Below are 27,232 nucleotides of genomic sequence, written 5' to 3' on the forward strand. Positions count from 1 at the left end.
TGGAAGGTCATACAAATCAGTATTATCCTGTGTATACTTGAAAAAAAGGAGCTAGTTATTATTAATGCTAATTGAAATTTTAAAAATCAAAGGCTACGTGGAAACACAGTTTTGGTAGAAATCTATACATGTATTATGTTATTATGTAAAACTTAAAAATGGACACGTACACAAAGAGCCAACTCTTACCTTGGTAATTGCCTATTCTTGTGTCTGAGGCAAAAGTAGGCTTTTGTATAAGTTAGAAATAACACATTAGGATGAAAAGGGACCTTAAATATCTTTAAATTACTCTGATATAGGACAAACTCCTCATTTATAGAGTAAGGTAAGTTGCATACCTACAAATATAACTTCTATGAAGGCACAGGGCAACCCTATTACGTCAAAGAACAAGTCTGAGATCATTTTACAGGCTTCTAATGTCAAAGAGACTTTCTGTGTGGTGATACCTATATCTATACCTGTTTTTGAATCTACAGTTGACCCTGAACAACACAGATTTGAACTGAGTGGGTCCCCTTTTACATGGATTTTTTTTCAATAAATACTGTACATGTATTTTCTCTTATTTTCTTAATAACATTTTATTTTTCTAGCTTAATTTATTGTTAAGAATGAAGTATACAATACACATATAACATACAAAATATGTGTTAATTGACTACATTGTCAGTAAGGCTTCCAGGCAAGAGTAGGCTCTCGGTAGTTACATTTTGGGGGAGTCAAAGTTATACTTGGATTTTCCACAGTATGGGATTCAGTGCCCCTGCCATGTTGTTCAAGGGACAACTGTATATCTATTTCTATTTTTATCTATCTAGAAATAAATGTCTTCTAAAAATTAAAATAATCCATTTAGAAATACCGAAACAACCACTACCCCCAAACTTTGACTAACAAGAGCGACATTAGGATACAATACTACTCTTTCATATCGCACATGATGCTATTGGGAAGACACACCCTTTAGATGACTTTCAGGTGACAGCATCCAGACACCTGTTTTCACACTGGAAACATTTTTAAGAGTTCTGGCCTGGGTAGGGTTGCAGTTTGTATCTCATTATAGAATTTTTAGTGAGCAAAGTTATTGGCTTAAGTAGTGAGTAAACTCACAACTATGGTCTCATTTAAGAAATACTTTTGTTAAATACATGCATCACCCTTAATTGTTTTTCAGATTTGATACAGAAGCATGAATAACCAGCTCAAATATAATTAGTACATTTAACATATTCAAGTGCTCCTAATACAAATAAAGAATCCCTACAACTTTCTTATACTGTGGTCATCTATAAAAATATATATTTTTAGCATTTAATTCCATTAATAACACATTTTAAATAAATAAATGTGTGCTGTCAAACTATGGAATTCTTCACACAAATATGTTTTATTCACTACCTTAAAAATTTGTGTCTCTATGACACAAACTTCAGATTACATGAAATTTAATTAGCACTATGTGTCTTAATATATGAATTCTGAAGTTGTTGTAAGCTCTAAAGTTGTATCAGTTTTACTATACTAATTGTTAAGTTTCTTATCACAGAAAAGCAAGAATCAAAAGGAGAGGAGTAGGAAGGGAGACAGAATAAAAGCCAGAAAGAATACTGAAGAGATAGAGAAAAATTTGAATATCAAATCAGCGTGCAACCATGAGTGTAAATACACTGACTTTTCACAATTCAAACTCCATTAATTACAGGACTGTTAAAATTAATGGTAAACAAGGTGCACATTTTGTCATGTGCTATCACATTATATTCAGCATCCCCAAATTTGATCCTTACTGAGATTTATTTATCTCAGGTTTCATTTTCCATATTAATAATCATTTTCTTCTGCATATGGGGATAATCTTGTTTTTAGCAAAATATATTTCCTCAAGAAACTAAGCACTCTCATGTGACCCTGTAAAAATGAATACTGTGAAATGGCTTATTCAATCAAATATGTATCTTGAGACTTACCTTGCTCGAAACTTACATTTTATGTGAACTTGTCAAGTTATTTCGGTATCTGGTATTTTTCAGATTGCTTTTTAATATGACAAGGGATAGGAACAAGTGTGCATTTTTTTGAGGTTAAAAAATCTATTGTGCCTCTCCCACTTGATAGGATTAAAATCGCTTCAGTGAGGTCTTTAACACATCACAAACCATCAGAGTTCTATTTTGAACCTAAGGGTGGAAAGATCCATAACCAACCTACGTTCATTATTTTCTATGCCCATATCAACTTTACGCAATCCCCGTGGCTTCTTGTGTATTTGTTTGCTCATTTGTTCATTCACTGACCTACTCATTATTCAAAAAAATAGTTATTGAGTGTCCACTATTATGGAATGTGGATCTCCATTGGTATATATAGCTTCCTTATTAATTGCGATCTTATCTTTTAACATTTTAATATTTCTTTAGTGCTGTACATGATCTGATAATAGGGTTGTTGGACCACAACTATGTTTAAGCTATCGTGTGTTGAACGCTAAGCTCCATGATGGACAACATCAGCTCAAATCATTGTCCTTGCTTAGTTATACTTTATCATCTACAGTTGGAGTTAACCTAGCACAAAGACACAAGTAATAAGAGATGTTCAAGCCCTACATTTCATGGGGAAATATATGTTTTGTTTCTTTTAAATTAAGTTTTAGAAAAATATTCTCCTAGTCATATAATTTTTTAAAGATGGGATGGAGTAAAGATCTTTCTTATTTGGAAAATTATTTTAAAAATAGGAAAGGCGTAAGCAAATTCGACAAAATATAAACAGTTGTTAATCTGAAGTGGAATACCTCATGTTATATCATTCTTTCTACCTTTCTTTTTTAATTGGACTTTTTTTCCTAAGAAGTACATATATTTGATCCTCATAGCAAAATTGATACCCATCTAGAACTTTTCATGGAATTAGAATTAGAATTCTGTGAAACAGTTCTGATAACCCACCTACCCTATGAAGAGCCTGGATCCTGGAATCAGACTTCAGTGTTTAGGTAGTACTGTGATGATACCCTCACTGTAAAGGGCAGAATTCTAAAATAGACAGAGCTGGACCAGAACTAGAGACTAGCCTGCTAGTTGAGAGTTTGAACAGAAGAGGGGAGCTGAGGTGAACCCACTAAACTCTTTGATGCCATGTACCAAAACCCTCCACAATTACTTTATGTCTCCCCATTTTTAATGGTATGAGACATTTCTGATTTGAGGGCCATGAAGGACATGGGATGATTTTGTGATATGAGATGTCAGTTACATAAAGAACAAATTGTCATCTTTCTGAACTATTGGTTGCCAGATCACTCCAGACACTAATACAGTTAGTAAACAAAAATGTCCAAATTCCCAATAACATGTGTTTGTTTGTTTGTTTTGTTTGTCCTTGCCCTGGAAAAGTATGAACCTCAGATGACATCATAACTAATTTGCACAACATAATTGTCTCCTTTCTTTCTAATATCTTTAAGTTGCTAGTCTTGGAGAATTGAAAAGAGTCGGAGCTGAGGACAAAGAACTCCCACTCACAAAGGTACACTTTTTCAGCTGAGAGCACTACAGTCTAAGGAGGAAAGGAAAACTACCTGTGGTTATGGGTTCCGCCTACACGCTGCCATCAAATTCATTTTCCTCAAATGCAGGGTTGAATACATCATTTCTCTATTCAAATTTCTTTCATGGCCAAAAGCAGTATCTACCTTCCCGCCCCTGAATTTTTCTCAAAATTATCTTGGTAAGTATTTCTTGAGAAAAGGAACTCGAAGATCAAATAAGTTTAGGAAATGAGTTAAGAAAAATTTCTGTTGCAGATGTTAAAAAACTAACCTGCAGCATGAATTTCCCAGGTGTGGGACATTTCTGAAACTTTTAAAATCAAGATATTTCCTTATCCTTATCCCCCACCAATCCTACCCTCACCCCCACCCCACAACCAACCCATCTAGAACTTTTCATGGAACTGGAATTCTGGGAAATGGTTCTGGTAACCCTGATCTACCCTATGAAGAGCTGTGTGGTTTGAACTCTCCTGCCTTTGCTAGAGCAGCTGGTAATATCGTCATAGGCTCATAATGCCTTGCCCTTATCTTCACATATATAAATCCCACTTATCACTCATGGTCCTGCTCAAAGGACTCTTTCTCAACCAAGTCCTCATCCACACCCTCACTGGCGGTTTGCAGTAATCTCTGTAAAAACCCGACAGCCTTTTCTCTTTAGCACCTACCACTCCCTGCTTCAGATCAGAGTTATTTGTTTATGTGCTGCTGTCTTTGTTCCCTTAGCTAGCACCCTTTTAGGGCAGGGTCCACATCTTTTCCCATGTGCATCACTTTATAGTTCATGAAGTGGCTTTCTAATTGCAACATCACTGTAAATACACAGAGAGTTGATTTTCTCCCAAGTTAGCAGGAATCTACAAGTTGCAAGCTCTTTCCAAAAGTAATTTCTGTCAGTGTATCATCTGCTGCCCTCCTGTGTTTGATACAAATATAATTTTATACCAGAACAAAAAATAAGTGGCTCCATTAAATTTATTTGGACCATGCTTTATTTTCAGATCCTTGAATGGATTTTTTTCTCTCACAAATTATTAGTCTTCTGATTAAAATCATCTTTATTCAAAATATTTCAAGTTACTTAGTTACATAAGAACTTTTCATGTTGCTCTGGTATTCCTTAAGTATAATTTACTAGACTTTTAATATTTCTATTTGTTTATCTGAGACAATAACATTTCAAATTATTCTAATATGATTTTTACATACTAGAGCTGTTTGAGGAACAGTATATATAAGACTTTGTACTTTGGAAAAAAGAAGGACCTGGTTCAAGTCCTGGCTTAGTCGCATAGTAATTGTAACCTTGACCAAATTACCTTTCTGAACCTTAATCATTGGTAAAACAGATAATACCTCCCAAACATCACATAAAACAGTACAGTATAAAAGCTATCAATGTTAGCTAGTATTACTATTGAGAAAGTATGTTTTGAAATATATCTTTTCTTTGGTATTACCTATTTTGGTGAAGTTGAAGACTGCCTAAGAACATGAATTAGCATGGTCCCAGAATACTACAGGATATTATCATACCTTTCCATAACAACACTCAACAATAACTAAACACTTGTCTAGATTCTTGAAATACATCAGGTAATAAAACAGACAAAAATCCTTGCCCTTGGGAAACCTGATAAAGTAAATCCTAGCCCGTTCATGAAGGTCTCTCTCAATTACTAACTTCCTTTTAAATTCTCACAGTTCTTACTGTCCATGTTACTCTTTTGATTCTTTATATAAGCTAACCCATACTATATATCTAGTTCCTTCCTCTCTATCTTAATCTCCAGTGGAGGTTGTCATCTCTCCTGGTCCACTGCTACAGCCTCCAATTTGGAATGGGGGCTCACTCTCATGCCACTTTGTATGCCTTTATTTAGTTTTATAAGGATGGGGTTTTACAGCCTGACTCTCTCCTACTCTTTAAGGTAAGGGGGTGGGGGGGCATCAGTGTTGGTACTCTTATTTAATCACTGACAATTACAATCTATTCTCTTTTATATTACCTCAGTCTATTCTCAGCACAGCAGTCAGAGGGATCCTCTGAAACAGTTCAGCTGTTTTTCTTGAAGTGATGTCCCATTTCATTCTTTTTTTTTTTTTTTTTTTTGGAGGAAATGTCTGCCAAATACTCAAGTATGAATAACCATAAAGGGGTGGACAAAATTAGGTTTACAGTTGTTCATATGGAAAAAGACTTGCAGGCTATGATTATTAAAATAACTTTTAATAACTCAAAAGAATGTTACAATGTCAACCTACTTTGCTTACCCCTGCAGTTTACCATATTTTTTGCCCTATAAGATGCACCTGACCATAAGACGCACCTAGGTTTAGAGGAGAAAAACAAGAAAAAAAAATGTTCTGAACAAAATGGTGTACTAAAATACATAATAAAATATAACAGAATAATATTTCAACCATGTAAAGTGCATGGCAGTTAACAGTGGTATTAAGAACCATTATCACTGTCATTAACAAATGAGGTGAGATTTTAAGGTTCAAGTACTCTTCTAGTTTTCTGGGAACTGAAAGAATTCATCATCGCTAGTGTCAGAATTTATGAAGCTCAGTTGCTCACAGTCACTGATATCACTTTCTTCACTATCTTTGTACTGAACAGATGCCCTGAGACTCAGCAGTAAAATGGGACATTTAAGCATCCCCAGGGGTTTCACGTGGGCCCACCGTGTCCTCTTCTAACAGCTGTCGCCGCAGCTGACAGGTCAGGTAATACACATCACGGTCTGTGACGCAATATTTGCTTCGTAAGATGCACAGACATTTCCCCCCCACTTTTGGGGGGAAAAAGTATGTCTTATGGAGTGAAAAACACGGTAATTTACGATCAGTCTATCCTTTTTTATTCCCAAGTAAAAATGGTGGGCAATAAGTTTCAGGAAATTCATGAAGTCAATGCTATTTTCATAATTCTAAGATTTCAGCTGCCATTTCCACTGCACTAACATTTGTAGAGATGGCACAAAAGCAACTGGCATGAATCAAGGCAGTGTCACCAAACCATCAGTAGTCACTGTACTCTCTGCTGCCATACACTTCTTAATAAACAAAGAAAACCAATATGTCAACTGTTTCATTTAAAAATGTTCGTGAAGCAGTACTAGTATTGATTATATGAAATCTTAACATATCTTTTAAAGTTTTTTGTGGGAAAAAATTGGTAAAATGCATAAAGTGTTTCTGCTGCCTCCCAAGTAAAACAGTTTCCTCAGAGGAAAGCACTATCTGAGCTGCAAACTTAACTGGCTATTTTTTTTTCTCAAGAAATAATACCATTTTTACTTTTAAGAATGACAAACTATAATTATTGAGAATTGAGTATTTTGCAGAAGTTTTCTTGAAAACAAACTAAGTGGGTCTGTCACTTCAAGGAAAACTACAGATAGTATTTGCTACCAGTGATCAAATTTAGGCTATCAAGCAAAAACTTAAAATTGTGAAACACTTACTCTCCCTAGGAGTTTTTCAGCTTCTCAATACTATTGGGTGGGTCAAAAAGTCCATATGACTTTTTCTGTAAAATAAAAGACACATTTTTCATTTTCACCAATAACTTTATTGACTTGGATATTTTGAGTATGTCAGCTGTCTCCTGGGTGGTAGAATATTGATTGGCCTCAATATGATCACTATCAACTTCGACTGGTCTCCCGATCATGGACCATTGTCCAGCGAGAAATCTCAAGCGCAAAACTCGCAAACCACTTCTGACACATTTGATCTGTTACAACACCTTCTCCATACAATGCACAAATCTTTCTTTGCATTTCAGTTACATTTTTGCCTTTCTTGAAATAATAAAGCATAATATGCCAAAAATGTTGCTTATTTTCTTCTATCTTCAATATTAAAATGGCTACACACAAATTCACCTATTTTGATGTTTTTAAAAATAGACACTGATATGACAGCTGTCATAATACAATCTAACAAAATTGTTTTGAATGAAGTTAAAAACAACTAAGTGCTACTAGAGCCACGTTATGGAAAAACCAAACAAACTTTCTGACCAACCCAATATTAGACCTTCCTGATGAGATCAGTGATGATATGAATAAATGTGACTTGATATGTATAATGACATATGTCAACATTTGGAAAGCCTGAATAACTCAGTGAGCCAATACTTTCCAAATGACTGATGCATGATGTCACAAAATCATGTATGGGTAAGAGATCCATTCAAAGTTTAAGACAGAGAAATAAATTTTAACGTATAGACAATGAAAAGTTCAGTGATCGAATTCCATGTTGTAACAAACTTTTAAGGAATTACTACTTGTTAGGTTTTGCTAGGGTATCAAAGAATATCTATAATTATTTGAAAAGGTTATTAAAATACTTCTCCCTTATACATATTCATGTGAAGTAGATTTTTTCATACCTCAACAAGAACTTCATACCCCAAGCTTGAATGCAGAGGCAGACAGGAGAATCCAAGTGTCTTCTACTGAGCTAGACATTGACAACATTTACAAAATTGGTTTTTAAAAAAAGTTATTTTTTAAATTATTTACTTTTATTGTTGTTCTATTAATTTGTCCCAATTATCCCTGCTTCTCTCCACTGCCCGACCTACCCCCCACCCCACAGTCAATCCCTGTCCTGTTGTCCGTGTCCATGGGTCATTTATACTAGTTCCTTGACTAGACCCTCCCCTTCTCTCCCTCCTTCTCACCCTCCCACCTCCCCCCGGTCACTGTCAGTCTGTTCCTTGTTTCCATGCCTCTGGTTCGATTTTGCTCATTTGTTTGTTTTGTTCATTAGGTTCCTGTGCTAGGTGGGTATTTGTCTTGCCACCTGGCTTATTTCACTAAGCATAATACTCTCCAGTTTCATCCATGCTGTTGCGAAAGGTAGGAGCTCCTTCTTTCTTTCTGCTACATAGAATCCCGTTGTGTAAATGTACCACAGTTTTTTATCCCTTCATCTACAAATGGGCACTTCCGTTGTTTCCAGCACTTGGCTATTATAAATAACGCTGCTATGAACATAGGGGCAAAATGTCATTTTAAATAAAAACTGTTTTTGCTAGCATGTAATGACTTTATTAGTGTTAAATAATTTTATTAAATATTTTTAAATTTTCTCAGTTTTAACTTCTAATTTAGTGAGTATCAACAGCTATAAACCCCACAAAGGCTCTGTGGGGTTTTCAAGAATTTGTAAGAATGGAATGGAATCCCAAGGCCTAAATGAGAACCACTAACCTAAAACATGACAGATTGTAACACTTAATAATCTTCTAAAGAGGCGTCCGGCCAAGATGGAGGTGTAGGTGGCCACATGTCGCCTCCTTGAACAGCCAGAAGGATTACATCAACCTCAAAACAAAAAGCAACCAGAACTGCCAGAAAATCCAACTGTATGGAAGTCCAGCAACCAAGGAATTAAGAAGAAATATTGATCCAGATGGGTAGGAGGGGTGGAGCCGGGAGCTGGGGTGGAGAGGATATGGTGTGGTGGAGGCAGGGCAGCAGTGGTCAGGCAGCAGCTGCACCGGCAGAATGAGCAGTCTAGTCCTGCTTTCATGTGTGGTGGAGAAAAGCCAGGAGGTACACTTGGGGAGCAATCCAGGTCCCAGGCCAGACTGTGCAGCTCAGGGTTCCAGCACCAAGAAAATAAAGCCTCACTGCTTCTGGCTGTGAAAGCCAATGGGGGTTGGGGCGGAGGAAGAAACTGCCCGTCTCTCAGGAGAGTCTGTTTAGAGGCCCCCATGGTCTTAGAACATACGTAAACCTACCCATTCTGGGAACCATTGCAGAGCAAAAGCTTGAGGGGTGCCAGTCGCATACAGGAAGTGCATAACTGGGAAAGGGGCGAGGGCTGAGCAAATGGCATTGTTCCCTCTCTGACACCTCCCCACACATACAGCGCCAAAGGCGGTCAAAGGGCATGCAGACCTGCATTAACAAATACCTAAGGCTCCGCCCCTTAGAATGTCATAGGTGTGACAACTCTATCTAAGGCACAGAAGCAAACTAAGGAGGCTGTCTAATTGAGGAGACAAAGAAGTATGGCCCAAATGAAAGACTAAATCAAAATCCCAGAAAAAGAACTAAGCAAGAGACAGCGCCGGGGCAAGTGCAAGCCGGACGGGCACTGGGCAACTCTGTGCTCACTGAGGAAAAGTAATCAAACATGGGCAAAGGAGATCCTAAGAAGCCAAGAGGCAAAATGTCATCATATGCTTTCTTTGTGCAAACTTGCCAGGAGGAGCACAAGAAGCAGCACCCAGATGCTTCGGTCAGCTTTTCTGAGTGTTCTAAGAAGTGCTCAGAGAGGTGGAAGACCATGTCCGCTAAAGAGAAAGGAAAATTTGAAGACATGGCAAAGGCGAACAAGGTCCGTTATGAAAGAGAAATAAAAACTTATATTCCTCCTAAAGGGGAAACAAAAAAGAAGTTCAAGGATCCCAATGCACCCAAGAGGCCTCCTTTGGCCTTTTTCTTGTTTTGTTCTGAGTATTGCCCCAAAATCAAAGGAGAACATCCTGGCCTATCCATTGGTGATGTTGCAAAGAAGCTGGGAGAGATGTGGAATAACACTGCTGCAGATGACAAGCAGCCTTATGAAAAGAAGGCTGCTAAGCTGAAGGAGAAATATGAAAAGGATATTGCTGCATACCGAGCTAAAGGAAAGCCTGATGCTGCAAAAAAGGGAGTTGTCAAGGCTGAAAAAAGCAAGATAAAGAAGGAAGAGGATGAGGAGGATGAGGAAAAGGAGGAAGATGAAGATGAAGAAGCTGATGATGATAAGTTGGTTCTAGCGCAGTTTTTTTTTCTTGTCTATAAAGCATTTAACCCCTCTGTACACAACTCACTCCTTTTAAAGAAAAAGACTGAAATGTAAGGCTGTGTGAGATTTGTTTTTAAACTGCAGTGTCTTTTTTTTGTATAGTTAGCACACTACCGAATGTGTCTTTAGATAGCCCTGTCCTGGTGGTATTTTCAATAGCCACTAACCTTGCTGGTACAGTAAGGGGGTTGTAAATTGGCATGGAAGTTTAAAGCAGGTTCTTGTTGGTGCACAGCACAAATTAGTTATATATGGGGATGGTAGTTTTTTCATCTTCAGTTGTGATGCAGCTTATACGAAATAATTGTTGTTCTGTTAACTGAATACCACTCTAATTGCAAAAAAAGTTGCAGCTGTTTTGTTGACATTCTGAATGCTTCTAAGTAAATATAATTTTTTATTAAAAAAAAAAAAAAGAGCTAAGCAAAAAGGAGATAACCAACCTATCAGATGCAGAGTTCAAATGATAAGGATGCTCAGAGAAATTATTATGGCCACAAAATAAAGGGAAAAGTGAAGGTTGTACAAAGAAAAATATACAGGGAACCAGCAGTGAAGGGAAGGAAGCTGGGATTCAGACCAACGATTTGGAACAAAAGGAAGAAATAGACATTCACCTGGAACAGAAAGAAAAAACAAGAAAGGAAAAAAATGAGGAGAGGATTAGGAACCCCAGGAACAATTTTAAACATCTCAACATCCGAATCACAAAGGTGCCAGGAAGAGAAGAACAAGAAATTGAAAACTTATTTGAAAAAACAATGAAAGAAAACTTCCCTAATTTGGCAGAGGAAACAGACATGCAAGTCCAGGAAGCAGAGAATCCCAAACAAGTTGGACAGAAAGAGGAGCATACCAAGACATAATTAAAATGACAAAGGTTAAAGATAAAGAATCTTAAAAGCAGCAAGAGAAAGGCAGAGCATTACCTACAAAAGAGTTCCCATAAAACTACTAGCTGGTTTCTCAAAAGAAACTTTGCAGGCAAGAAGCGACTGGCAAGAAGTATTCAGTGTGATGAAAAGCAAGTACCCACAACCTAGATTACTCTATCCAGCAAAGCTATCGTTTAGAATGGAAGGGCAGATCAAGTGCTTCCCAGACAAGGTAAAGCTAAAGGACTTCATCATCACCAAGCCATTATTGTATGAAACGTTAAAGGGACTTATGTAAGGAAAAGATCAAAACTATAGACAGTAAAATGACAACAAACTCACAGCTATCAACTGAATCAAAAAAACAAAAACAAACAAGCAAACAACTAGAACAGAAACAGAATCATAGATAGGGAGATCATATGGAGGATTCTTGGCGGAGAGGATAAAGGGGGAGAATGGGGGAAAAGGTACAGGGACTAAGAAGCATAATTGGTAGGTACTAAATAGACAGGGGGATGTTAAGAATAGTAAAGAAAATGAAGGAGACAAGGAACCTATATGCATGACCCATGGATGTGAACTAAGGTGGGAGATTGCTGGAGGAAAGAGGGTACCAGGCAGAGGGGGGCAAAGGGCAAAAATTAGGACAACTGTAAGACCATACTCAATAAAATATACTTAAAAAAAAAAAAAATGCCCTGGCTGCTGTGGTTCAGGGGATTGAGCGTCGGCCTGCGACCCAAGTGTCGCTGGTTCGATTCCCAGTCAGGGCACATGACTAGGTTGCACATCAGGTTCCCAGTTGGGAGCACGAGTGAGAGGCAACCACACAGTGATGTTTCTCTCCCTCTTTCTCCTTTCCCCTCTCTCTAAAAATAAAATAAATGAACAATTAAATAAATAAATAAATAAATAAAAGAAATTAAAAAAACAAAAAAATCTTCCAGTGGCTGCAAATCTCCCTCAGGATAAAAGCCAGAGTTGGCCTCCCACACTCTCATCTGTTCTCTTTCCACTACTTATCCCTCCATTCTTCCCCTTGCTTACTCCCTCCAGCCATCTCACCTCTTTGCTGTTCCAGCAAACCAGACACAATCCCACGATTATTACCATTGCACTGACGGTTACCTTTGTCTGGAAAGCTACCCCCCCCCCCCCCCGTTTTCTGTATGGTTATTGCCCTCACTTCTTGAGTCATTGCTCAAATGGCACCACCTCAATAGTCCAACATGAGCATCCTCTTTAAAATTGCAATCCTACCCACGCCCATCCTCTACGCAGCACCTTCTAACATTCGCTATGTGTAGTTTGTGTGGTATCTCTCTCCCCCCCAACCAGCATGTCTCCAAGTGTGAATAATGCCCATTACACTGGCGTTCGACAAATACTTGTTGAATGTTGAATTAATGAAAAACCCTTTTGACAGCTTGTCATCTCTCATGACAGGTCCACAAAGTCCCAAGAAAAAGAGTATTCAACTTCAGAGAGAGTGAAGGGCAATGATTGAAAAGATTTTCTTTAATGGGAGAAAAAGAAGGTGGGGTACAAGGATCACAAACCTCAATACTGAAGGCATTACGGACCTGAAAATGGCTCTTGGGGGAAGTCAGGGTGGAATTTTTTTTTTAAAATAATTTATTTATTTACTTATTTTTAAAGAGAGGGGAAAGGAGAAAGGGGGGGAGAGAAACATCACTGTGTGGTTGCCTCTCACTCGCGCCCCCAACTGGGGACCTGATGTGCAACCTAGTCATGTGCCCTGACTGGGAATCGAACCAGCGACGGCGGTGGAATAATATTTTTAAAGTCGTGAAGGGCAACCTGGAATGTGTCTGGTAAAGAACGCTGGCCCCGCCCCCCACCCCGGTTTCCTGGTCGGACTCCCAAGGAACCGCAGTCCCCAGAACCCTCCCTGGACCCCTCCACCTGAACACAAGTAACCCACTCAGAGAGACTGAAAAATTTCTAAACTTTATGGAAAAAATCAACAACAATCAGCCAAAAACGAGCCTCCATATTGCGTCTCACTCCAGTACAGTCTCCCCTAACGCTCGCTGGTTTTAAACTGGTCTCCGGGGTCACAGTTCTCAGGGGTCTTGACCGTCTCTCCAATGCTGTGTTCCGAAGGGTCCACATGAAGGCAGGTCAGGCGAAAGCACGAGAAGCAGCAGCCACGGAGAATCAGTCCACTTGGGGCAGGAACACGCGGGAAAGACTGCAAACGAGTGGATCGGAGGAAGAACAGATGCTCTCGCTCACAGCGCAGACAAGGCGGGATCTCAGTTCTCCTCGGGCTTGTCGGCTGGCGGTCCGCAAGGCTGCAGCATCTTCTCCATCAAGTTGAAGCGGACTCGAGCTTTGCTCTCATTCTCCGCAATGGCGAAGTAGTTGAGGAGGTCGAAATGGCCCATGTAGGAGCAGTAGGAGTCGCGGTGCTGGTTCACCAGCCATTCCCACTTGGTGGTGTCGGCGTGGCCGGTGCCGATGTATTTGGACTGCAGGTGCTCCAGCTGGCTGTGGATGGTGTAGCGGTCCGTCATCTCGCCGCTTTTCTCGTTGCTCTCAGGTCACAGGCCGGGGACCAGAAGCAGTGGTTCCAGAATTTCTCACCGGAGGACCGCTACAGTGAACGTCCGGAACAGTGCAGTCGCTGGCGAAAAGCGTCACTGCGACGAAGCTGTGAGTCCTCGCGGTTCTAGGACTCAGAGCTGGAAGCGGAAGTGCATTCTGGCACGTAATTGGAGTTGCCTAGGCGACGCTATAAGTTGGCCGCCCCGATCGAGAGCCCCGCCCCCTTTTGGAGAGCGTTGCATGATGGTCCATTTAGTGGCCGTTTTTCTAACAAAAAGTGTTGCATGCTGGGATTTGTGGTCTCCGATGTCTCCGGCAGAGAGGGTACTGGGATCCCTCGCCGCTTTTAAGAGGCCTTAAGCGGCCTAATGGAGGCGGTTTCTGAAGGCATTTAGCATCCTTAGGTGGTTTGGGTCTGACAGGATATGGGGAACTCAAGTAGGACAAAAGGCAACTTGAGAAATGAACTCGGTATAATCTTGATTTCGGGGCTACTGTGGCTGCAAAGCAGCCCCTTCACAACTAGAGGTAGATCCCCTAAGGCAGGAGACACGAGTTCTGGTCCTTATAGCCGTGTGCAGTGGAAGTTCTGTGAAAGCTTGCAGGGCCGTTTCCTGCCCTTTGACCGCTGCACAGTACCAGTTCCAGCACGTTCCGGCTCCAGCATGGAGCCCCTCCTTCCTCTCGAACTTGTAATTGTGATATCCTCTCTCGCACCCGCCCCAGCCTATACCCCTCAGCGTTGCGTGCTGCTCGCTTCTCCAGTTCTCTGTACAAGCTGTTCTTTCGGCTTGGAATGCCTTTGTACCCTTGGCAGACTCTTCTCCCTTTGAGTCAGCTCAAAAGCATCTCCTTGAAATCGGCTTTGGCTATTCTAGGCAGATGTAAATTCCCCTTCCTCTGCAACTTGGGTGTCGTTTCGTCTCTTCATTAATATAGTTATCTTTCTTTTCTTTTCTTTTCTTTTTAACAACTTCCTCATGCGAATACAAACTACATGAGAAAGTTTACTTTGTTATTATCTTTTACCATATGCTTCTTTTATGATACCCTCAAAGCCTGGCACAGACTGTATCCCCTAAAAGCATTTGATGGATGGATAAACAACTGTATGACAGCCAAATAGAAGTCTTTACTGGGAGAAAGAGAACTTTAAAAGTTTTATTCTGATATGAAGTTGCAGATTATAGTTAATACCGTATTGAATACTGGAAATTTTCTCAGTGTAGATTTCAGGCCCTCTCACCACACATGGGTATGTTAATTACCTTGATTAGTAGTCATTTCATTATGTCGCACACCTTAAATATAAAGTTTTTATTCTCAAAAGAGATCAAAAAATAAAACAAAAATATTCTTTATCAGATCAAATGCTGTACCAAATATAAGGGAATAAAAGGTCTATTCTTCGGATTAAATCTTGTTCTAACAAACATTTCATTCCTAAAATGTAGATACTATTATAAGGTATACTTCTGGATTCACCATCCAGGTATATCAAACCTTGCCATCTTGCCATTTTTGTTTCCAAATTTGTTATTTTGCTTTTTTTTTTTTTTAAGAAATAAAACTATGGAAATAAACTTGAAGTTCTTTATGGTCCCCTCCCTTATCTTTTCACTTCAGGACACTATCTTGAATTTAGAGTTAATCATGCCTGAGCCTGTTTTATTGATTGCTCTTAGCTTGTGCATCCACAAACAATAGTGTTAGTGTTATGCATGTTGTAAAGCATTATATAAATGACACCCTGTATGTATTGTTATGAAAATTGCTTTTTCCCTCATTGTTTCTTGCTGATATATGTAGCTTTAGCTCATTTTTATTATTGTGTAGTATGCTACTGAATTAACATAGTATCACATGTCCATTTTCTCAAAATGGACATTTAATTACACATTTTTACTGTAAGAAATTCAATGCTGCAAGAAATATTGTTGTACATATATTCTTATACATGTGAAGAAATTTCTTGGAGAATATGTAAAGGAATAAAGTTGAGATGTAGGGCTGAATGTCTTCAAGCTTTGCTAGATATTGTCAAATTGTTTTCCAAATTGATTATAGCAATTGGCTCTCCCACCAGCAAAATGAGAATTCACTTTGATCCATATCCTTCCCAAAACTTGGTGTCTTCAGACATTAAAAAAATTTTCAGATCAGATGGGTGGAATGGAATTTCATTGTGCCTTTAATTTGCATATCTCTGCTTACTAGGGAGACTGAGTATCTTTTATATGTGTTTACTGGTCTATTATATTTCTCCTCTGTAAACTGCATATTATATTTTGCCCATTTTCTTATTGGAAAATTTTAAAAATCTTTTTAAAGAAGATATTTATATATTCAGGATACTAGTCTTGTCAGTTGTAATGCAGTGGAAATTTTTGATATATTATTATTATTTTTTTAATCGTGTATCTCCTTAGGTAACATAGCACGATTGAGTGTCTGTCACATCCTATGCAGAACTTCAATCTTAAGTCACAGCATTAAGGGCTCCTGGTTTTGGTCCCACAGACCCTTTTTGAAATGGCTTATATGAGAATCTTTTTCCAGTCTGTGGCTCTACTTTACCCTTTCTTTATGGAATCATTTGCTGTATGGAAGTTAACTTTAAAGTAGTCAGATGTATCAGCCTTCCTTTATGTTTTGTGCTTTTTGCATTAGTTTAAAAATTAAATCAAGCAAAACTTTTCTACCCTTGAGCCATAAAAGAGTTTTTTTCATTGTCTTCAAAAAGTTTTAGAATTTTGGTTTTTGATATTTATTTTTTCAGTCCACTGAAAGTTTTTGTTTTGTTTTGTTTTGCTTTAGAGCAGTGACTTTCAACTGATATGTCACAAGAATTTTAAAAACATGAAGTACCTGTATTTAGTCAGAGGCACTGGCTAAATAAAAAATAAAGCAATGAAAACAGCCAACACAACAATAACATCTGGTGTGAATGAATCAAAATTATAGCTATTTTTTGTCAGATCAGCAAAAAAATATTTTGTGGTGTCCCTTAGAATTTTGCTAATTAGTTTACATGTGCCACGAGATGAAAAAGGTTGAAAATCGCTGCTTTAGAGATCTAATTTTTTAATACTTTCCTATATGGTTAACTAGTTCCCAGTGATAACCAATCATTCATTAAATAGTACATCCTTTATATACTCAGTTTTATGCTTCTGTTGTATGTGAATAGGTCTGTTTCTGGATATTCTCTTCCATTAGTTTCTTAGTCTACGCCCACATCAGTAACACAAGAATTAATAGGTCTTGATATCTGACAGAGTGAAAGCCTATACAATTTTCTTCTTTCATAAATGTTCCGACATTTTTGAACCCTTGTTCTTCTACATGAATTTAGAATTGTCAGTAAAATCTTTATGGAAATTGTGATTGACCAGTTAAACAGAACCATGAAAATTAGTATTGTTTCTATATCATTAAGAATAATTCTAAGACTATGTGAGAGTTCCTCAAATTTAAGGCCCGTAGAGATAGACGGAAAATACATTTACATGTATTCATTAAGAGCCAAGGTACACTAGTTTTCTAGGGCTTCCAAAACAAACTACCACAGACTGGGGGGCTTATACAATAGAAATTCATTTCCTCACGGTTCTGGAGGCTAAGAGTACAAAATCAAGGTGATGGCGGGGTTAATTTCATTTTGAGATCTCTCTCCTTAGCTTGCTGATGGCCATTTTCGTTGTTGTGTCTTCACACAGTTTTCCCTCTGTGTGTGTCTGTGTCAGTCATATTGGATTAGGGTTCACCCATATGACCTCGTTTTGCCTTAATTACCTCTTTATACATTCTAGCTTCAAATGTAGTCACATTCTGAGTTACTAGGGGTTAGGGCTTCAACATATGAATCTTGAGGTGATACAATTCAGCTGTGGAATATATAAGAATTTGTTTCTTTTTACGAATTTAAATTTAATAAGCGTTGTGAAAATAATTTAGGTATGTGAACAGATACTGTTAAAATAGACAATTGCAATATTTACAAGGAAAATAAAACATATTACATTAATTAGTGTGATTTAAAATGTTTAACAGTTAAAATTTGGAGTGTAACTAAATTTTTCCTAAAGGCCCCTTAAAAGTGATTGTCAAAATTTGCTAGATTTATAGATTAGGATTTTTAGCTGGATTTAAAAGCTTAAGGAGAAAGGCAGTTTTTAAAAAATGTATAGCTTCAATAAATTGAACATTAATTTTTAAAACCTAAGTACATCTCTGAGTAGTACTTTCTGCGTTCCCCTAAATGATCCTCAAAGGCGTGCACACACACACACACACAAAACCCTGCTTCAATTTTAATTGTAATTACATTGAATTTATAGACTTATTTGGGGAGAGTTGTCATTTTAATTATATTGAGTTTTTTCACCTATACACATAGTATTTATTTCCATTTATTTATGTCTACTTTTTTAACTTTAAATAAAGCTTGTATAATTTTCATGTAGGTCTTTCACATCTTCTTTAGATTTATTTCTGGGTCTCTATATGTACAGCATGGAGCAAAAGAGGGTTTACAGTTGTGAGTATGCAAAACAGAGTTTATTCTTATATTACTATTTACTAATTATTGTATTATTTTCCATACAAACAACTGTAAACCTATTTTTGCCCCACCCTGTATACTTAAAGATATTCCTTATGAGTTTTAAACTATGACCTAGTAAGGAATATCACAATTTCTTTACACTTATTGCCAGTAAGGAAATTTGGTCTGGAACCAGTAAACTTGTTGTCAAGACATGCCAGGACAGCTGTTACTATTTCATGCTCCAAGATATAACTTCAAGTTAATCCTGTCTCTTAGGTTCCTTCTATGTAACTATGAAACGCTGTCTTACAATTTGGCATTTGAGTAAGAAAAAGTATGCAAGACAAGATTACATGAAAACAAGATATAGAATTAAAGACTTACAATGAGGAATATGTTTTAGACAAAAAATTATATATTCTCTTATCTATTTTTTAAGTCTGGAAATGCAAAGCAACATTTTCTCTTTTTAAACTCTCTTGTTCTTGTGCTGATGGCTTTAACTTTTTAAAAAGTCATTTAATATTTTGAATAGTCAAGGCATCATTCAAAACATAAAAGTATGCAAAGGAATGTAGTTTCCAACATCGGCTCATTTCCCATGCCTTTGCTGTGTGTCTCTTGTGTATCCTTTCAGAGATTTTTTAATGGGTGAATAAGCAAATACAAATTTGTATATTTTAGCCTTTCTAAAATTCAGATAGTAGCAAAATGCTCAGTAAAGTTCTATATTTTGTTTTTTTGTTCTATTTTCTTTGACATACAATGGAGATTATCTCATATGAGTACATAAAGAGTTTCTTTTACAGCTTTGTAATATTCCATTGCATGGGGGTAGCATACTATATAACCATCTTCCTATTGATTGTCAAATGTCTGTATATCAGAAATTAGGTTTAAATTTTATTATAATTGCATAAAATTATGAACTTCAAATTAAAATGAACAAAAGTTATATTTCCTTTGGTGAAATATTATTTTATATGCCACTTTTGCCTGTAAGCAAGCTTTAAAATGTTAAAAAGAATTTTCTCTAGCACAGGTACTGACACCATGTTTCACACTAGAGGTCGCCAAAACAGTATTTAACACCAATAAATAAACTAGGGGTTGAGAACATTTTATAATTAGACATCTTGAGTTTCTTATTAATCCTAAGCAGGAAGAGTGCCTCGGAACTGAAATGCTGAAGAAAAATAATTTGGTTTGCTGTAGTTTTAAAGCAATTAAGACTTTGATAATTGGGGAGAAAAGCAAGCCATCTTTCCCTTTTCATTACAAATTTTATAATTTGAGGTTTTCTCTTTAGTTGAATTAAGCAGGAATTTAGGTGATAATTAAATTTAGGGAATTTATAAAAAGTTTGCTAGACATGTCTCATTTTTCTGTGGTTAAAATATCTTCAGCTTAGCTTTTCTTTTTCCATCTCTCATGGTTTCATGTATCTGAGAAGATCTAGAACTCTCAGTTTTTGGAGGGTTTTGCCTCTAACTGGGCATACCCTTCAAAAGAACAAAAGGTTCTGTACCTTTTATAATCTCTCCTAAGGCTGATATGATTCCCATGGGCAGGCATTCTATAACCCCTCACTTGAGATTAAATAGGCTGGCCCCTCTCTCTTCTTTAAAAATAACATTAAATCATAAACTGGTGCAATTTTCGAACAAAGATTTCTCATAGGAGAAAATTCACAAAGAAACTTTGAAGTGTTATATACACGTTCCATTTGTTACAGTGATATGAAATCTCGCAGCACTAAGATTAATGATTGCCATATTATAGGTACTAAATATTTATCGAATAAATGAATACATGCACATTAATGATAGCATCTTGAGTGATAGCAAAGGATTGGAAATAACTTTACTACCAACAATAAAATAATAATTACATAAATTATAGTGTAATCTGGGTACATATGGCATATCTCATTTGAATGTAAGTTCCTTTTAAATATGTAACTTTTTCTTCATTATATTAGCATACTGACTTACCTGTCATTAGCACTCAATAAATACTTGTTGAATTAGAATATTGTTTTTGCACTGCATTAAGCAGGGAGATACTCAAAATCTTAAAGCACCCCAAGTAGTAGAACTAGCCACTGCAAAGTCGCGACCATCTTTTACCCTAAGCCTAAGACATGTGGATCATATCCGCAATCACAAATCAGAATATGAAATCTAAAAACAAGAGGTGAAATGGATGGGAGTGGCCTTCTATGCAAAATTTCAGGTATCCAATTAACCTTCTGATTTATTATAGTCTACCGAGAGTAAAGGTCACAGGTGAACCTGCAGGAAAAGATCTGAGCTACAGCTTTCCTTTGATTTGAATTTGTAAATTCAAGGGTAAGATCTGTCTAGTTCCTCGGGAATATTTAATGCCTCTTGGTTTTAAATCAACACAGGGAGGTTGTTTTGCCTTTACTTTTTAGAACAGTTAAGTGTACGGGAGAGAGGAGATGACAATCTTTATCAAAGTATAGTTGCTTTCACTCTTCACAAGTTGCACTTAATTTCATAAAGCGGAACCATGTTTCACATTCTATGTATTTTTGAGATTTTATTCATTTTTCTTGTATCTCCTTCAAATGTCACTTATGAGGATTTCCTAACTTAAAAGATCCCCAGAGAATCTGTGTTAACATGCTGTGTACAGTGGCCTCAAAAGAAAATGACACACAAGCAAACCCAATATTTTTAATGCTGTTAATTTGTTTATGATAGTTACAGGCCAAAGAGGAATTCGGGGTGGAACAGATTGGCACACAGAGCTGTGGCACGGAACTAACGGGACCATCTCCCACCTGTTCTTTTCACATTTTCTTCAGCTTACGTAAACCACTGTGCAAATGCAGTTTCAAGTATCCCCACTTCCATTGCAATCACCTGCCTCTAAGTCTCTTATAAAGAAATGCTAGCATGCCGGCTGCTGAGGACCATTAATAATAAGTTTCAGTGAGGTAACTGCTTAGTTATTTAAGGAACTGATATGTTCTGCAGAACTGTGAAAATATTTCTTGTTGAAGTCTCATCTCTGGAGCCCTCAAGATAGCAAAATGCTGTTGGCATACCCTTTCATTTCGACTTTTGTGTCCCCTAATTTCCTAGGATAATCTTTATATTTGGCTTAGTAGCTTTCCTTAAAGAGGTCAGAAAAGCACTTTTTTCTGTCGTAGTTTTAGTGCACATTTGCCCCTAGACCAAGATTAGAGTGTGCCTTGTCCCTGGGCCCTTCACTTTAGAGGGTCCAGCTATGCCTCCCTACTAGCTGTGCACTTCTGTGAGCTGAAAAGTCAAAGGGAGACATCCATCCATGCTCCTACTCCACCAACTCCCAGCTCAAACACAGACAAGACTGAGCTCTGCAACACAAATTCCAAGTACAAACAGCTCCAAGCCCACTTCCAGGGCCCATGCAGGCTGCATCCTTATTCTGTCCTCCCCAAGGCTGACCTTACTGTGAGTGTGCATACCTCTGTCTGCTGTGTGCCCAAGTGATGGCTATTGCCTGGTGTTGACCTTGTGAACTCAGAGAGGCAGGCTGAGAAATTCCATCGGAAGGGTATGGGCTTGGAGGACACTCTTAACTTAGAAATGATTTTTAAAAGGACTCAGGTGTCTACCTGTATTTCAGAAAAGGTTACCCTATTTTTAAACTTCCACTGGGTCCCCTTCCAGTCTCAAATTTCTTACTGGTATGTAATCTTAAAGTCCTAAACTGTATATATAATACTTAGCAACAATAACTTGTTCTGGGTAGTAACTTCAGTTCTCCTGAAATGGAACTTCTGATCACCTTTGAGGTTAAAGCTGCTTTATTTAAAGGGTGAGTGACTTTTCAGTCAGAGGAAGATTTTAAATTAAATAGGAAGATGACAAATTAAATCATACCATTAGTATTAATACTTTTATTTGAGGTTTAGGAAAATCTATGTATGTTATTTAAACTGTTTGTAATATTTAAAAGACTTCGGCATTTTAGACTGACAGATTAATGTTATGATACTATTTATTTAAAATGTGTAATAGACTTATAATTTAAAATTAAAAGAAGAATGTGAGCAAATGGGTAAGTGGTATTCTAATATTTAAGGGAAATGAATTTACCAGATTTATAAGTTAAAATTAGATTTACAAGGGCCTTTGAAATGCTTTGGAAGGTTTTTCTTACTAGGAACATGTACTTGCTTGGTCAGGCATTTGAAATGCTTAAAATTGAACATATTAAAGCCATTAATGCTGTTTAAAATACTTAAGGGAGGTTGCTGGATACAAAATCAATATATAAAAAAGGAATGGTATTTCTATATTCCAGCAGCAGCAAATTAAATGGCCCACACACAGATAAATACTTGATCCATGACAGAGGCATATTGCAGAGAGGTAGGAGGAAAGACAGTCTTTCCAAAAAAGGGAGCCAGGGCAACCATGTAAAAAATGAAATTGGATTTCTATTTCACACTATACACAATAGTTAGTTGCAGGTGGATATGAGACCCAAGATAAGGCAAATTATACAGTTCACTCAGTGATAAACATAGGAGAATAGCTTATGACTTTATGATAGAAAAAGGTTTCTTAAATGAGACACAAAATGCACTAACCAAAAAGCAAAGAGTAGGAGGGCTGAGGAAGGCTCCCAGCAGCAGGCTACACTTTGAGGGCTGGAGAGGGTGGCTGGCCAGCTCCAGGGTCACTTTAAGTCCAGAAGGAACTGTGCCTTCAAATAGGCCACATAGAATGGCATCGACTATTTTTGTACCAGCTGAAGTTCCTTAAAGAAACCTAATAGGACCGCCTCCCCAGCGGCTGAAGAAGTGGCATCTCTGACAAATCAATGGCATCTGAACCCACCTTGTGGGAAGATCAATGATGTTTTGGGGTCCCAATTCACTGCCATTGCACGCTTGGGACACCCAGGCAAACCCAAGGGTCATGAAGAAGAAGACCCAAACTCGGACCTGAACGCTGCTGTGGCTGGAGGAAAGCAGCCCAGGCCCAGGAGCTGGAGCCACTCCCAAGACGACAGCCCAGAGCTCTCACAGAAAAGTCCCCATCCTGCGGGGAGGAAAATCTAATATCTGCTTGTACTCAGAGAGGCTACTGCTTCCCTGGGTCCGGGCAAGAAACTCTAGAGATAGGGTATTACATACTGTAGTTTCAGCCCAAGGGCGCAGGGCGGGGAGAGCAGTTGTCGGCCCCTGAAGCTGGCTGCGCAGAGCCTGCGCTGCCCTGAGGACCCCGAGGGAGCAACCAAGTGGGGCTTGAAGTGGCATCTTTCATGTCCTTGTTGCATCAGCGACCTTTTGCTAATTGGAAATCTAGAAATGCCTAATATAGTAGCAGAGTTTAAAGCCATTGGGATAGAAAAGAAGCGATGCGATGGGGGGCTGGGGGGGGGGTCCAGGGGGTCTCTGGATACCCACCCACCTCGGATCCTAGTGCTGTCTACCCTTCATGGATTTTGCTCTCTTTATAGACTGGTTTTGCTTGCAAATTGTTCCTTTCTCTCCCTCTCTCTCTCTCTCTCTCTCTCTCTCTCTCTCTCTCTCCCTCACTCCAGCCTTAAGTCTCAGCCTTTGCTCTTCACCAATGATGTGGACAGTTCCCTTCACAAGCTACAGTTCTTCCTTTCTATTAGCCCACTGGCTTCTGCAAGACTTTAAAATGTATCCAGATCTATCTGGGTAATGGGGTTATTTTAATCCTCCGTATGTCTTACTTTATCACTTCTAATGCCAGGAAGAAGACATGATCCAGAGCCTTGGGATCTTGGTTTAAATTCTTTAATACTATCTTAAAAACTATTCTAAAATGGCAGTTTCATATAAATGACTATTGACTTTGGTTTATTTCTGACACTTTTTCAGAAAAAAGTCAATTGCTTAGGCACACCAAAGATGAAAAAAGAAAAAAGTATGCTCAGGCCACCTTTTATGGAGCTTCACAGAACCTCTGAACCATATTCACAATTTGCAGAAGAAAGTTGGAGACAGACCAGAAGATTAAGTAGCTTGGCAGCTAAGTCTCAGCTGGCCAATTCCATTATATACGCCAGCAAAGACAATGGCTGGCAAGAGTCGCTTTGCTTTACCCTGTCAGGCAAGTGTTCTTTTTTCCCAGTCTGTAAAGGGCTACAGTCTCAATTCCCATACTTCCCTTATGTTGGACCAATTGTTAACAGCGGAGGGTGTTTGGGTGGTGTAGCTATTGCCTTGGGTGCCTACCAACATTATGCCAAGTGCTAGAAATATCTTCTTCATCATTAAAATTTAGAAAAGAAACGGTTGTGTTTCTTTCTTTCCCATTGGCCTCGCTGCTTAAGAGCCTACAGACGCTACCTACCTATCTCCACTCCTTACCCCAGCACAGAGAGACCTGCCAAAGCCAGTGTTCCCCTTTTCAATTGCCCTGCTGACGTGAAACACTCATTCCGTGTAACTCTTTCAAGTACTTCTTGTCTACATCCTTTGAATGGTTTGCAGTTCAAAAGTCCTTATAAGAAAGTTGTCTGGAATTTAGAGCATTTCCCCCACACCCCCCTAAAAAATGCCACATAGCACAGTTAGCTTTTTAAGCTTAAACAAACAAACTTGTTTAACTTACGATGAAATGGTCTAATGGTAGAAATGAACTGCCAGTTATAACTATGGTTTCTTTCTGAATACATAAGAAAATGATTTGTGAATCCCAAATTGGATTGCCAAGAACCCTGACATTGCAGTGCTGGTCGCTCTGGTCTACCTCCCTCCTCCCGTCCTCTGTCAGCTGAATGAAGAGAAAGCTTTCTAGTTCTATTTTCTGGGGAGGAGATGGGGCAAACGAGAGATGGGATTAGAGACCTTATGGAATGAGGAAAGCATGAACTTTAGCAAGAGCTCCTGAGCAGCAGTGACAGAACTTTGTTCCTTACTTTCTCTGGTCTTTTTCCTTCCCATCCATAAGGCCATAGCATGTTTGTGGTCAGTCTGGTCACTGGGAGAAGCAGAAGGAGTTTCTGCACATGTGAGCCCCCTGGGGGTGGACCTCTATTGGAAAATGTTCTATACATTGAGGATGGCCTGTGTTTGAAAGATTCAAAAGCTCTTAGCATCCTTTTCTCAACCTTTAAGTTGCGTTGAGAAATTACTGGTTTTTGTATTTTTTACTAAGCCTTAAATATTTTAAAAAGTACATTAAGTGTCAAGTTTTTTCTAGGGTTGTACCAAAAACAAAGTAATAAACCCATATGCACATCACAATGTAATTTTCTAAAAGTTTATTTATTTATTTTTAGAGAGAGGGGAACAGAAGGAGAAAGAGAGGGAGAGAAAACACCAATGTGTGGTTGCCTCTCCTGTGCCCCCAACCGGAGACTGGCCTGCAACCCAGGAATGTGTCCCGACCAGCAATCACACAGAGTGCCTCGGTGCTGATAAACTTCCCTTACCGCAGTGAGCTTTACATTCTGCCCCCACTTTGATCCAGCACGTTCTGGTTCCCTTAGGGCCTCCTCTCTGGCTCCTGGGAGTGCATGTTAGAGAGATGCTGCGGTCACTTTGTGTGGAAAGCCGCCTCTTCTTTAGCAGGCTCCAGTGAGGTCATCTGAAATCTGGCCCTAGTTACCGGTGTGGTGAACAGGAAGGCAGATGTGTACAGATCCTGAGGGAGTGCCAGCATCATCTTGTAAGGTAACTGTCTCAGTTGAGGCATTTGCAAAATCTTCAAGAGATGCCCTCTACCGTCCAACAAAGTACAGTTGGCCCTTCTGTAGATCCGGAGAATTCAGGAGAGTCTGAGGGCTCAAGGCACTCAGATGAGTTCCACCAGAAATCTCCACCCAGAGTCTTAGGGTCCTGCTCCTTTCCTATGAGGACCCCGAGTCTGGCACAGGACACTTGACCAGGATGTGAATTCAGCCTTCTCTGAACTTTTGCTCCTCTTACAGTTAAAATCTACGCTCTATCTCCTTCTGGCTGCAGGAGATGAAGATCTTTTCAAATGTGGCCGAGGAGGTCCCTTGACTCTCACACTTTGCTCTAAATTGCTGATTAATATCTTCAACCCTCTTATGTTTGCTCTTCAGGTACTAGTGGTGCTTAGCAACAGGCTCTTGATTGCAGAGTTTACAGGCACTGTTTCTGTTTCCCCCAGGATTCTCAAACTACAGAGACAGTGCACTAGCTAGTGCATCTCTTTCCCTTTGTAGGTGAACAGTGTTGGCAATCTCATCTCTACAGCATGCTGGGAGCTACCCACATGCCACCTACAACTAGTGATGGGGTCCTTGTTGCTCTCTGACCAGCAAGTGAATCAACCCCAGAACCTCATTCTGGAATCTTCTTAGGGTTAATTACAGGGCCAGTTGCCTTAGGGTGAGATTCCTACTAGCAGAACTGGAGACCCGGACTCCCGTACAAGTGATTTATTGAAAGAGTGCTCTCAGGAGAAGGGGAGTGAAGAAAGACGGACAGGGTACGGGAAAGGGCTAAACAAGGATGTGGTTTCCAGTGGGGGATGCACTTCAGCCTGATTCTGTGGGAGCTCTGGAGCGTGAATTGTACTTGAATGATTCCATGAGTCACTGCCCAAAGGAGTTGTCTCTTCTTTTTTTTTCCCCTGCCCTAGATAGTTAACAGACGTTCCTTGTATTAAGAAGTGACTCAGTATTGGATAGCATTAGAACTAAAACTACTAACCTTGTAGTTTATTTTCAATCCACACACATACTCCCTAAGCCTTCTTGTAGCGGTAGGGATATGAGATCCTGAACTCCAATCGGTGTCCCAATTCTTCCCATATAACCAGGGTTAATACAAAGTGCATGAAATCATTTTAATCAGATCAGAAACAAGAACTATGAACA

The 27,232-nt window shown here is 38.7% G+C and overlaps 1 protein-coding gene, 1 non-coding gene and 1 pseudogene across 2 annotated transcripts; 1 reads left to right on the forward strand and 2 right to left on the reverse strand.

The window, feature by feature from the left end:
- The first annotated feature begins 9,727 nt into the window (after positions 1-9,727).
- Positions 9,728-10,438, forward strand: LOC150007881 (high mobility group protein B1 pseudogene; annotated as a pseudogene).
- Positions 10,439-13,220: 2,782 nt separating this feature from the next.
- Positions 13,221-13,950, reverse strand: SF3B5 (splicing factor 3b subunit 5). Its single transcript, XM_090280681.1, has one exon. It carries the CDS (start codon positions 13,800-13,802, stop codon positions 13,542-13,544), a length of 261 nt encoding a protein of 86 aa, XP_090136807.1. The 5' UTR covers positions 13,803-13,950; the 3' UTR covers positions 13,221-13,541.
- Positions 13,951-16,246: 2,296 nt separating this feature from the next.
- Positions 16,247-16,372, reverse strand: LOC150007883 (small nucleolar RNA SNORA25). Its single transcript, XR_016512177.1, has one exon. It is a non-coding gene; the product is annotated as a small nucleolar RNA SNORA25 (small nucleolar RNA).
- Positions 16,373-27,232: the final 10,860 nt, after the last annotated feature.

This window comes from Furipterus horrens, unplaced genomic scaffold, assembly GCF_987537825.1.
Source record: "Furipterus horrens unplaced genomic scaffold, mFurHor1.1.pri manual_scaffold_6, whole genome shotgun sequence".
NCBI lineage: Eukaryota > Metazoa > Chordata > Mammalia > Chiroptera > Furipteridae > Furipterus > Furipterus horrens.

Bases quoted from the DNA above. Each gene is read 5' to 3' on its own strand.
- SF3B5 (XM_090280681.1), bottom strand. From the start codon at position 13,802: ATGACGGACCGCTACACCATCCACAGCCAGCTGGAGCACCTGCAGTCC.